Source organism: Anolis carolinensis, unplaced genomic scaffold, assembly GCF_035594765.1.
Source record: "Anolis carolinensis isolate JA03-04 unplaced genomic scaffold, rAnoCar3.1.pri scaffold_13, whole genome shotgun sequence".
Taxonomy (NCBI): domain Eukaryota; kingdom Metazoa; phylum Chordata; class Lepidosauria; order Squamata; family Dactyloidae; genus Anolis; species Anolis carolinensis.
Genome location: NW_026943824.1, coordinates 8719947 through 8732481, shown reverse-complemented (window position 1 = coordinate 8732481; position 12535 = coordinate 8719947). Strand labels below are relative to the sequence as shown.

At 37.1% G+C, this 12535-nt stretch overlaps 1 protein-coding gene across 2 annotated transcripts; it reads left to right on the top strand.

The window, feature by feature from the left end:
- Positions 1 to 5: 5 nt before the first annotated feature.
- LOC103281506 (transmembrane protein 180) lies at positions 6 to 12230 on the top strand. Of its 2 annotated transcripts, none has more exons than XM_008123197.3 (8): positions 6 to 139; positions 2854 to 2948; positions 3084 to 3263; positions 4300 to 5034; positions 6806 to 6960; positions 7992 to 8075; positions 8822 to 8965; positions 9715 to 12230. In XM_008123197.3, the coding sequence occupies exons 3-8, from the start codon at positions 3111 to 3113 to the stop codon at positions 9836 to 9838; spliced, it is 1395 nt and encodes a 464-aa protein (XP_008121404.1). In that variant the 5' UTR covers positions 6 to 139; positions 2854 to 2948; positions 3084 to 3110; the 3' UTR covers positions 9839 to 12230. The 2 variants fall into 2 exon arrangements, with proteins under 2 accessions (XP_008121404.1, XP_008121405.1); XM_008123198.3 differs by lacking the exon at positions 6 to 139 and adding an exon at positions 149 to 509.
- The last annotated feature ends 305 nt before the right edge of the window (positions 12231 to 12535 follow it).

The window sequence follows — 12535 nt, the reverse complement described above, 5'->3', positions numbered from 1 at the left end:
AAAACGCGCCCCCCTCCTTTCTGGACCCGGGCAGCCAATGGCAGGCCTCCAATCCCGCGCGGCCGGCCAATGGGGATGCGGCTTCGGGGAGAGAGCCCGCCTCTGGTGTTCCTCAGCGACGCTCGAGACGGAAGGCACGGTTAGTCCGTCGTGAAGGAGGGAGGGCGCGGTCGTTGCCAAGGGAACCTCGCCAGGCCAGAGGGGCCTCTTCCCACGCGTTGCCTCAGAGGGGACGCCGTTGGGCTTTGTCACGCGCCGTTGTTGCGTGTCGCGTTCTTAGAATGGATACACGCGGAAATGGCTTCCCGAGTGCAGACATGGGCCCTCCTTGCAGGTGTTTTGGACTTCAACTCCCACCATTCCTCACAGCCTCGGGCCCCAGAAGGGCTGAAGCTGTGAGGAATGGTGGGAGTTGAAGTCCAAAACACCTGCAAGGAGGGCCCAAGTTGGCCCAGGCCTGCATTAGTGGGATCCAGACTTGGAAGAAGGCCCTGAAAGGTTCTTCACAGGTAATAGACCTTGAATCATTGCTTCTTCTTGTCAGCCACAAAGGACAATAGTTTCCATAGTTGGCAGAAGTTTTCAGCCAAGCATAAATTGTCCTGGTGGTACTCTGTTTTTTTTAGTGTCTGTTGAAGACTTCTAATGCATTTCTCCATCGCACCAATGGTTTAGCAACCAATGCATCAAGCTTCTGATGACCACCTTTGCCTCCCAACTTCTCTAAATGCCACACAGTGCACGCCTTGTACATTGTTTTTAGTCTGAGTTCAAACCCTGCTCTCAGTATCATTGAAAAAAGTAGGCTAACCTGGGAAATCTGCTGAGCCATTTGGGTTGAAAACTGAGCCCTTCTACACAGCCCTGTATCTCAAGAATATCAAGGCAGAAAATGCCATGTTATCTGCTTTGAACTGTGTTATCTGAGTCTACACTGTCAAATATTTCAGTTCAAAGCAGATAATGTGGGTTACGAATCAGTTTTTTGGTCAACTTTAGATTCTGTTTGGTTATTTGGGGTGCTGATTCAGAAAAATTGCATTGAATAAACCACATCAGCTCATAGGTTGTCATTTTGGACCCATGAAAGACAATACGTGGTCTCAAATTTAATGACTTGAATGATGTTAAAACAGCTTTAAAATCATGGGTCACGAAACAAAACTAATTTTTCCAAAATGGTTTTGATGCCTGGGTTAAACGATGGCGCCTTGGTGGCACAGTGTGTTAAAGCACTGAGCTGCTGAACTTGCGTACCAAAAGATCCCAGGTTCAAATCCCGAGAGCGGAATGAGCGCCCACTGTTAGCTCCAGCTCCTGCCAACCTAGCAATTCAAAAACATGCAAATGTGAGTCGTTCAATAGGTACCGCTCCGGCGGGAAGGTAACGGCACTCCATGTAGTTATGCCAGCCTTTGAGGTGTCTACGGACAACTCCGGTTCTTCGGCTTAGAAATGATGAGCACCAACCCCCAGAGTTGGTCACAACTGGACTTAACATCAGGGGAAAACGTTTACCTTTATGTTGAACATAGTTTGGCATATAGGATAGTTCAGACTATGATCTGTGGCAACTTCTGCTATTATATGTTCATAACATTTTTATGACACAGAAGGCAAAACTTTGACCCTCTTCATACACACACACACACACATATATACATACACAAAACACACATACATATACATACATGGTAGATACACCCTATGATTGAATCCAAATATTGTGCAGTTTTTTTAGCTTGTCCCCCAAAAACATTTCTTATTATAGCCAAGGCTGCTGGAACCAAAATGGGCTTGTGGTTGTGGACTAATTATCCCAGTTTTGGAAGAAATTATCTTGAAAACTGAGGGGAGATATGCTTATGTTCTTCCTCACCTGTCCCTTAATTACACTTCTCTTATTTGCTTGTTTTCCTTGGAACTCTGGCAAAATGCAGAACCATCCCATAGCATACAGTGAAGCAAGGGCAAATAGATAAGGAAATGCTGCCCTCTTATGGATCATGTGAAGATTGTAATTAATGTGCATAAAGATGTGTGGTCTGATTACATTCGCTATGATTGAAGCAACACATTATCCCTTTAATAGGGATTAAGTGGAAAAGTTAACATTGGTTTAATCTACCTGAAATGAAGCACTCAGTTCCATCACTTCCATAATATTCAAATAAGAGAGAGATGATTAAAAGCATACATCATGTGTATCACAAATTTCATTTCTCCCCAAACCATCTATTATGCCACATCACAATCCAACATAATCTTATGTTCTGTCATATACGTCAATACTTTACTACAACTGTCACACAGTATTTATTGTGGCTTCCTTATTGTAGATTCCCACTAGAAATTTGAATCCCCTTTTTGACACCAAATTATCAATAAAACCACAAAATTATTCATACAGTAGGAATTCATAAATGATGAAAAATTGTCCATAGTAAAGGATCACAAAACTTGCTTACATTTATTGTTGCTTACATTTATTGTTATGTAAGCTTTCACTTGCTTACATAAATTGTTGATTTTAGCCGGTTCTTGTAAGCCGCTCTGAGCCCTAGGGGAGTGGCGGCATATAAGTTTGAAAAATAAATAAATAAATAAATTTATACACATAAGTGCATGCATATTAACAGGAGAAGAACACAATGCCTAACTGAACACAATACATAACAATAGTATTTGCCAACAAATATTGGCTGAATTGTGGCTTTAATATTTAATGTTAACAGGCACATGTTGCTATTATCACAAGTTTACTCTGGCAAATGGATGATGAGATAAGTTAGCTCTCCACATTTGTGTGACTTTTGTAGATCTGATTATAATCCTCTTTCTCTGAATCTCTAGATCCTGCAGTGCATTTATGTGGTCAATGTCCAGCAAAAATTGGCCACAGACTCATATTGGAGGACCTGAAAATCCCTAGAAAGGTTTTCTCTCAGGTAAAAGCGTTACCTCTCCGAAAGCAGGATTTACTTCTGTATAAGACTGGCTTACTAATATTATTTCAATGCTCAGCTATTGATAAAAATTACAAGCATCTATACTGTTTTTCACAAGTATGTATTTTATCCTAGGGACAACAGAGATCTTACATTTGAGAAATGAAGTTTATTTCTGGAATTCATCGCAATGCACTGGCATACTCCATGACCACATTGGGCGCTGGAATGATGAATAGTATCTTCAGTTTCTATTATGTTAAACTTTTTCTAAATCGATACAAAATCTCAGAAACCGCATTCCATCAAGCACAGGTACATTGGGTTTGGGGGTTTGCTTCTCAGTAGATAAATGTTTTGAATTCAGATTCAAATAGTATGTTACAAAAATTATGCTGTAATGCTGGCTGAGACTGTACCTAGCCACCACTAATGGATCATGTTATAAGACACTAGCTTTGCCCGGCCATGCGTTGCTGTGGCTTATGGGAATCTTTTGTTGGCCAGGTGGAATAGAGGTGACTAGCCTTGCAGTCTCAAAGCCTGGCCGTTTTCTGGAGTAGCTGGAGCTGTTTGTTGTATGAACATAGAGGCATGGATGAGGGGTTGTGCTGCCAAGTTTAGTGTTTCTGGGATGTGTAGTTTTGTTGTTTTGTCCTAGGCCGAAATTTCATTACCCTTTTATATATATAGATGATCATGACCAAAATGGCTTATTTCCAGTAGTCAGCTTTCAAATATTTATAATTTTTAAGTTTCCCTTTCTTAATTGTAGTTAGTTCTAGTTCCCTTTCATGTTCATAATTGTCTGATTTGAGTATATTGCCTAACATGGTCACTCTAGCCATCATATATCGTTGATAAATTTAGATGCTGGGTTTTTTTCTTTTTGACCATCTCTTATATTTACTGAATCTACAATTCTGTCCCAGTCCTTTTTTAAGGATCTGTAAATTCATTAGGTTTATTAGCATCCCTTGTAGGAATGTTGTGGAGAAATAAGAGGGAAGCGGTTACTTACATGGTTTTGAGTTTCTTGGATGAAGGATGCAATTTTAAAATGACTTATTATGTATACAGAATTTTCTTGTAAGCTTTCACTTCTTGCACCAAACCATAATCTATTCCCCATTTCACTATTTTTCTATGTTTTTTTCTACATCATTTTTTAATGGATCAGTTATCAATTATTTAATTAACACATTTAATTAATTAACACATTTAATATTTCCATTTCACATTGTATTTATTTGCTATATTGTGCTCATGTGTATAGCATGCTTTGTGACTGAATGATGCAATTGAGGGGGAGTATTTTAATAACACATGGTTGTATTCTGTTTTCACTTAGGTTGTTTTTATGATCTGGAATGCCATTAATGATCCTCTCTTTGGGTATATACAAGATAACTCCAGAGTACCGTGCTGCTCTAGACGCCAGTTTTCCATTCTGTATGGTGCTCCGTTGTATGCTTTGGCCTTTCTGCTTCCTTGGTTTCCTTGGAAACAATATGAAGATGATGACTGGCTTAGCGGGCTTCATCTTATTGTTGCTTTGTGCGCTTTTGACGGCCTGCTTACATTTGTTTTACTAGCACAATGTGCGCTTTTTGCTGAAATTTCCACTCGACATGAAAGTAGGCTCCAGCTGATTAAGTATAACCAGGTGGCAAGCTTAGTTGGATCTACCAGTATCCTTTTCTGTGGTTTAATTACAGATAATATGGAGAACTTTGTCTCTTTCCAAGGCTTTACAGTTCTAGTTGGAGTTATCGCAACAGCTTGCATGTGCTACACTGGACTCTACAGCACAACTGAGTATGAACAAAAGGAGACTCTTGCAGAAGGGGTTGCTTCAGAAAGCACTGAGAGGTCTCTGTCTTGGCATTCTATAATTTTGTTGACCAGGCAGATCATGACCCAGAAAAACTTCTTGCTTTTTGTGACCATGAACTTCTTTCAAGTCTTCCACCTAGCCTTTTGCAACAATTTCATGATGATCTTTGCAGATAATCTAATCCCCCAAGATGTTCTTGCATCCTCTGTCAGAAGTATCATGTACGGAGCAGGCTTTATTTGTCCTCAGGTAGGCAAAACAAACAAACTCATTTTTATTTCTCTTGAAAAGGAAATGTACTAAATCCTAGAAAATTCCTCTCATTGCTTGATGTTAATAATTCTGCATTATTGTCTTCCTCCTCTACAGTAATCATATGTCTTTTGACATGATGGATTTGTACAAAGAAGCTTCAATTCTTTCCCATTTTCTCCCAGCATATATTTTAAAATTCATATACATTTATACTACAAACTTATTTTATCCTTTTTTTAAAAGGAGAAGGTCTAGGAACAATTAATACTTAACTAAACTTTTGAGAATGCCTAGTCCCTAGTTGATCTATTATCCCATGCACTTTATCCCATGCCCTCGTCACATGGTTACAGCTCTGTACTTATTCCCGTTCCCTGGCCCTGTTGTTTGCAACCTGTCCATGTTTACATTAGCTATCGCCACTGATGGATGAGCGCTGTTTTATTCTGAGTTTTATGGCGTTGCTACATGTTTATGTGTTTTATTTTATATTGTGTTTTATTTCATGTCTTGTTTTTAGGCACCTTGTGCCTTGTGTAAGTCCCTTTGGGGAGATGGTGATGGGATACAAGAATAAAGCTATGATTATGATTATTATTATTATTAAATCATTTCCCCACATGTATTAAATAATAAAACAAGACAATACAGTCATTCCTCCATATTTGCAGTTTTGACTGGATGAAATATTTGCCTTTCACATTTTGAAATGAATTTATATCATGTGAGTTTCTAGAAAATATATGCAATAAAACAGCTGAGAAGATTCAGTTGTCTGCATTGTCAACCGTTACGTGCCTCTGACTGTGAGCGGTATGTGTACTTGATGCAGTTGCACATGAATGTGTGTTTGCAGTGATAAGAACTGCGTGGCCATTCTTAAATGTCATTTTGGTGTGGAAATAAAAGAACAACAGTCTGTCACCATAGTCAGTTCAGGCATTTCTGGACAGTGCAGTTGACTCACTGTCACTAGTCTTAAATGTGCAATTCATTCTTGCCAAATGCTAGGCAGTGCTGAATCCAGCAGCACACCCTGACTGTGTCCTTGAGTCCTCTACTGACTGAGCCTGTATTTCCTGATGTTGGAACATTATATTGGATACTAGCTGTGCCCGGCCACGCGTTGCTGTGGCAAAGTATGGTGGTATGGGAAATAAAGTATTGAGGAATTGGTGGTAGTTAAGGTAAAGGGTAAAGGTTTTACCTTACATTAAGTCCATTATAAATAGGTTATATAGCTGTGTGGAAGGGCCTTGAGTCTACACTGCCATGTAATCCAGTTAAAATCAGATAATCTGTATTTTATAGGCAGTGTGGAAGAGGCCTAAGTGAGGCCTAACTCTGCCTGTCCCCTGGGTTGAGTGGGTTGCTAGGAGACCAAGTGGGCGGAGCTTAACCTTCTAACTGGCAGCAATTGGATAAAAACAATTTTTCCTCTCCCTCTAATTAGGACTTTATTTTTCTTTTCTTTTTGTTGTATGAACGTAGAGGCATGGATGAGGGGTTGTGCTGCCAAGTTTAGTGTTTCTGGGATGTGTAGTTTTGTTGTTTTGTCCTAGGCCGAAATTTCATTACCCTTTTATATACAGTATATAGATATTAGAGAGCCAATTTACTGAGCAAAAACCAATGTTCTCAAGTGACATTTTTATCTTTGTTTCTAATTATTAAAATCCAGGTAAAGCATGGCTAGCAATATTTAGCATCTCTTTAGCGGGATTACAGTATTATAGGGAGATAAATGTTTTCTTTTATCTTTCAGTGCCTTGTGCTCATCAGTCAAACTTTGTTGCGGAAGTTTGGTTACTATAAGATTGTCCTATATTCCTTCTACTTAGAAGGGATGGCTGCAGCTGCCATGTTTTATCTAGGCCTAGAACACTACTACCTTCTGGCTGCCTATCTTACAGGAAATATGTAAGTATTTTCCACGTGCTAAATACCTTTCAGAAAGCTCCTTTAGATGTGCTCAAAAGTTGCCTGGGTTTGAGAAAAGGGCAATGATGAATTGGGCAAGATATTGCCAGTGGCTTACTATGCCTTAGAATGGTGGAAGAAAAACCACCGCCAGGCTGTAAAGATGGCTGTTTCTGTTCCCAGTCTTGGCAATGTGAAATGTTTTTTATACAGTACTGCTAACTTACCTGGAAGATATTACTGAAGACCTCTGTGCCTTTAAAGGGGTATTAGACAAACTCATATACAAATGCTTTGTTTGCACGTTTTCATCTGGATGGCCTTACTATTGACAAGTTCCTTTCACATCCTGATTGTGCATTTCCTGGAAACTGTTGGTTGTTTATACTCATGGCAAACTCTTCGGGTTGGAGAGATCAGACCTATGGTCTACAGATTCAGTCATCCCTACATTAGCCAGGCAATCTAGGGACTGATGGAAATTATAGGTAGAGCACCTGAGAAGTTGTAGAAAGCTGGAATAGATGGACTTCTGAACTACAAGGACTCTTGAATTTTTATAGTAATTATTAGAACTATTAATAATAGACTTTAACACCATTGGGAAAGTTAGTATTAAATACTGTTGTATCTGTTTACTGTTATTTTTAATATTAATTCAAGGAAATAAGGAACACAGGTTCACCATGTAATTTAAGTGTAGAACAAACTGCAATTGTCTTAAAATGAAAGTCAGTGAGATTCCATAATTATCCAAATGCGGAATGTATGGAAATTAGGTAAACAAACTACATTTTGGGTTGAAAAAGCAATTATTAACACATTTCAAGTGCACTGGATTTTTATCTGTTCAGTTCTGGAATGTTTGTTTTGGCAACTAGTTGAGTCCTGATATTTATTTCCAGCTCTGTGTTTTATTAGTATTTTTGTGGAGGGTACACTATGCAAATATTGTGGTTTTAAAATGCTTCATATACACATTTTATTTCTTCAGAATAATGAATATCTAACCTGCTTTCCTATCTATTTAGGGTAATTGTTCAAGCTGCCTTCAGTTTGTTTAATCTGCCTTTGGCTGATATTGTGGATGAAGATTTAAAAAAACATAAAAGAAGGTAGTATTTTTCCTTATATACACATTTATCATAGATAATAATGCTAAATTATTTTGTACATACTACTGACTACTGGCAGATCAGCAAAGAGTTGAGTTCACTGCAAACTATTACTGGTGAATTCTTCTGTATCAACCCTTTTACACATTATTTCTTTTTCTTTTCTTACACATGGAACTAAATGGTGACTCAGCCAAATTTAGTCGACACAGGTTTTAGGAGGAGTTTCTGAATATAAAATAGAAATGCTACTGAAGATGATAACTTAAACCTTATACATTGAGCCTTTTATCCTGTTCTAACTTCTTAACATGGTTAATATTCTTTTAGACTATTTAATGCTTTACTATTTAAAATTGTTTAAACCTGTTTATACTGATTTTATGTGCTCATCACTTCAAGATCTTACGATATAGAGATGTTGTAATAATTATGTTAATTATATCTTGGGAACTGTGGGATAGAAGATACACCTTTATATGTTTCTGGAAGCTGAGTTGCTCTTTTCATTATTGATAAGAAAAGCACCCTCTGTATCAGGATTTGAAAAATCAGAATGCAGAATCCGAGCTTGGTCATGGTTACGTTCATAGTGAAAGTTAATTGATCAAACCAGAGTATAACTGGCCAATGCATTTTTCCCTTTCTAATTCTTGTTCAACCATTGTCTGTTTTACTGTAAAATGACATCTTACAATTTATTCACATTGATGGCTTGCAACATAAAATCTCTGCTGACTTTTCAGGTCACCACTTTCTTCTATGGTCTTTGGAACAAACGCCCTGTTTACAAAACCAGCCCAGTCTTTAGCTCCTATGCTTGTGGTTACAATACTAAATCAGTTTGGATACGCACAACTGAATAACAAAACCATTCAGCCTGACCCACTGTAAGTGGCAGAAAGATATTAAATGTTATTGTTTGCAAATGTTTTACACACACACATGCATAGATACACTAGTCGGGGATGTGTTTTAGTATATTGCAGATTTCATCATCACTTCCAGAGTAATAGGTCTCCAAAGGCAGAATCGCATACAGTCAGACCAGTCTGTCCTTTAGTATATTAAACAAATAACCAAAATACAAATTAGTCTGTGCACAGACCACGACTATAGTGAATCCTGTGTTTGGAGCAATTGGGAAAAAATGTCTATTCCTGACTCACAGCTCCATTTTCCCACAGAATTACTTGTTTGTTGTTAACTGAGAAATAGACATGAATGGACATGCAGAGAAGTAAAGTTCTTGTGTCGAGCTGTCACTAAATATTGTTTTCTAAACCTCAAGTATTCCAGAAGCATACACCTCCAGAGAATTCCCCAGTTTGTATGGACTCTTAAAATGAATGAGGCACATATTTTGCAGGACATCTTTGTAAAATTCAAGGATAGCAAAACATGAAAAAATGTTATATAGAAACAGAGTATACATGGCTTTAACAGCACCACTTGTTCAGAATTGCATGTGCCATTATTTGTTTAAATTGAATTGACATGTAGTTCTTTCATTCTACTTACTTGTTCAGCAAAAGAAAGCTAATATGATTTTATTTTTTTTTCTGTTAGGACAACAGAATTTTGCTATATATGTACTGTAATTACTTGGGTTTTGTGATGAGTGCTCTTTCTCCCCCAGTTTGTTTCTAGGTCTCCCTGATGCCATGTTCTATATGATTTGCCTAATTCCTCTCTGCATTGCAGTCATACAGATTTTGATATGGACACCTTTTTCTATCCAAAATAGCCACCTAATGCACTAAATTGTAAACATGGCCTTCGAGGGACCAGGCACTGAATTTCACACAATAGCCAATGACAGCTGTGAACTCAAACATTGGACTTCTTTGTATCTTTGGACATATAGATCAAATGCAACCTGAGCCATTTATTGGTTAATTGTTAGCCCTGGAAATTCTATCACTGATTATCATGACATGAAGTAAGTATCTCTTTCTAGCTGAGTAACTGAAGATGTTCAGGGTCTCCAAAAGACTTGAGGAAGACACTAAAATGCTGCTATGTCATATTAAAGTTAGTGGTAAACTGGACTTCTGTGAGCTACCTCCATATCCTCAAATTGGATTCCTTTTAGAGTATGTAAAGGCCCACAATAACCTCAAAAGGGTGCATTTGAATATTCTGAAAATCTGGAATGTTACTTCCACATGTGCAAATTAGATGTCATCCCCCCCCCAGGAAATATAGAAAAATCTATTACATTTCTCTCTTCCTAACATCCAGTATGAAAAACTCGATATGATTTTCCTAAATAAGATACTTTGCAGGGAAGAATTAATGGCTGTAACCATTTAAAGCAGATGAGTAGAAGTTATAAGAACTGTTTAGTAAAAAAACAAAAATCAAGGGGAAACGTAATTGAAGGGGAATGAAGGTAGATGCTTTGTGGAGGGCACAGACATCAATATATGTATTTAGTAGGGGTTATATTAGAAACACTGCCATTTGTCACATTGTAAAAGAGGAAGTGGTAGGAAAAAGAAGCAGGTTAGTAAGTAGGAAATCTGGGTGGAGAGCAGGCATGTTATTGCCTGAGACAAAGCAGACACTTCCACCAAGCCTGAATCTTTTCATAGATAATTCATAATGAAAGAAAAAGGGGTTTTGTTCTTCCTAAACATGTTGCAATAAATTTGGAAAATCCAACATTTTGGGAATTTTGGACTGTAAGACTACAATAGTAGTCGTCGTTGCTGTTATCATGTGGCTTCAAGGCAACCCCATGACTTCCAACAGCATTTCCTTACATAAGGAATATGTATTTATAATGTACACACACACACATGCACATTTAGTAATTAGAAGGTTTTGGACTTTTTGGATAGTTTTATCAATGCAAATAGGGATATAATGTATCATTCTAGTGCTTTGGTGGTCCAACTGGATTGCCTGACCAGTTTTATTTATATTATTTCTAATAACTGAGAACTGTCCTTTGAATTTGACTATTAAAGACATTTATAATTTTCATCTTCTAGATGGAAATCACGCCTAATGAAAAGGTAATGCTACTTGATATGTCATAAAGCCTAAATTATGATTTGATAAGTACTACCATCCTTATCTTAGCCCTGTAATTTATATATAGAATCATTTTACGCTGTATAGTAGAGTAAATGTCTAGACCATTTAGCTGAATTTTAATACAACATGGGAAGAAGAAAATGACTTCTTAGAAAACTTGTTCACAATGAGATTTGGACTTTATTTTGTTATACAGCTTAACTCCAATGGGATTGCTTCTAAGTAGATAGATTATTAAATCCTATAAGGACAACACTCCATTACAGTCTATAGACTCAACAAGTTCATGTTAACAAATGCTAGATGAATTAAAAATCAATTAGGTCAAATCAAGCAGAACGTATTTCAGACATTTTTCCTAGTTAAGAAGTTTGTAGTTCTCTAATCTCGACCAACAAAAATTTGGAACGAGATTCTAGCCCTCTATGAGATGGAATAAATCATGTTAACATTTTCCCTCATGTCCCTGATTGCTTAGTAAAATGAAATAATTGACTATTGAACATGTATTAAAGGAGATCTGATAGAAAATGCCTACATTAAATTTAAAATGTTGCCTTTAAACACTAAAAGTCATAGATCTGAGCAGCATCTTTCAACCTAGGTTTATATGCACTGGACTAAACTGTTCATAAAGCAAAAGTGCATTTTATTACAATTAATAATGATGGTACACATGCCTGATTATGTTTAAATGCAGTAATATGCCAAATTTATTTATATTTTTATTTATTTGTACTAATGTTTCTGGTACCTTTCATTTATATATTAGAACAAATTTATATTAATGGCATGCATAAGGAATGGATTTTCAAGTTCAGATTTTTTTTGTCCTGCACATTTGTGGCAATTATTGTGGTGTTTTATTTTGCACAGCTAACCAGCAGCATCTCCTGCTCATGCCCCATTGAAGTGAGTAGGAGTTGTACAAGTTTGCTTGTGTTCTTTTAAAACAGTTTAACTTATAAATTATGGAAATCACTTTGGGATTTTGTTCCATTAAGAATGTTTACTTGAAAATGGAGTGAAGATTTTATTGTGTCTAAGTCTGTACAAAATATTTCTGTATGGGATTCTGATTTGTTAATAAATAGGAGTAATATGTTCTAACCTCTTTTAGTGTTCCTATTTTCCTTCCTAGTTTTCAGTGTTCAGAATTAGAAACAAATAAGTTATTTATTTATTTACAACATTTATACCCCGCCCTTCTCACCCGAGGGGACTCAGGGAGCCTATTATTATTATTATTATTATTATTATTATTATTATCCACATCTGCTTTGAACTGGATTATCTGAGTCTACACTGCCATATAAAAAAGCAGATCATCTGGAATTTATATGGCAGTGTAGAAGGGGCCTCAAAGTGGCTGACAGTAAAACCGATGCAATTTTTAAAAACCGCAAAACATTGCA

Bases quoted from the DNA above. Each gene is read 5' to 3' on its own strand.
- LOC103281506 (XM_008123197.3), top strand. From the start codon at position 3,111: ATGAAGTTTATTTCTGGAATTCATCGCAATGCACTGGCATACTCCATG. The intron at 8,076-8,821 runs GTAGTATTTTTC...CTGACTTTTCAG, and splicing joins TTAAAAAAACATAAAAGAAG to GTCACCACTTTCTTCTATGG. The intron at 8,966-9,714 runs GTAAGTGGCAGA...TTTCTCCCCCAG, and splicing joins ACCATTCAGCCTGACCCACT to TTTGTTTCTAGGTCTCCCTG.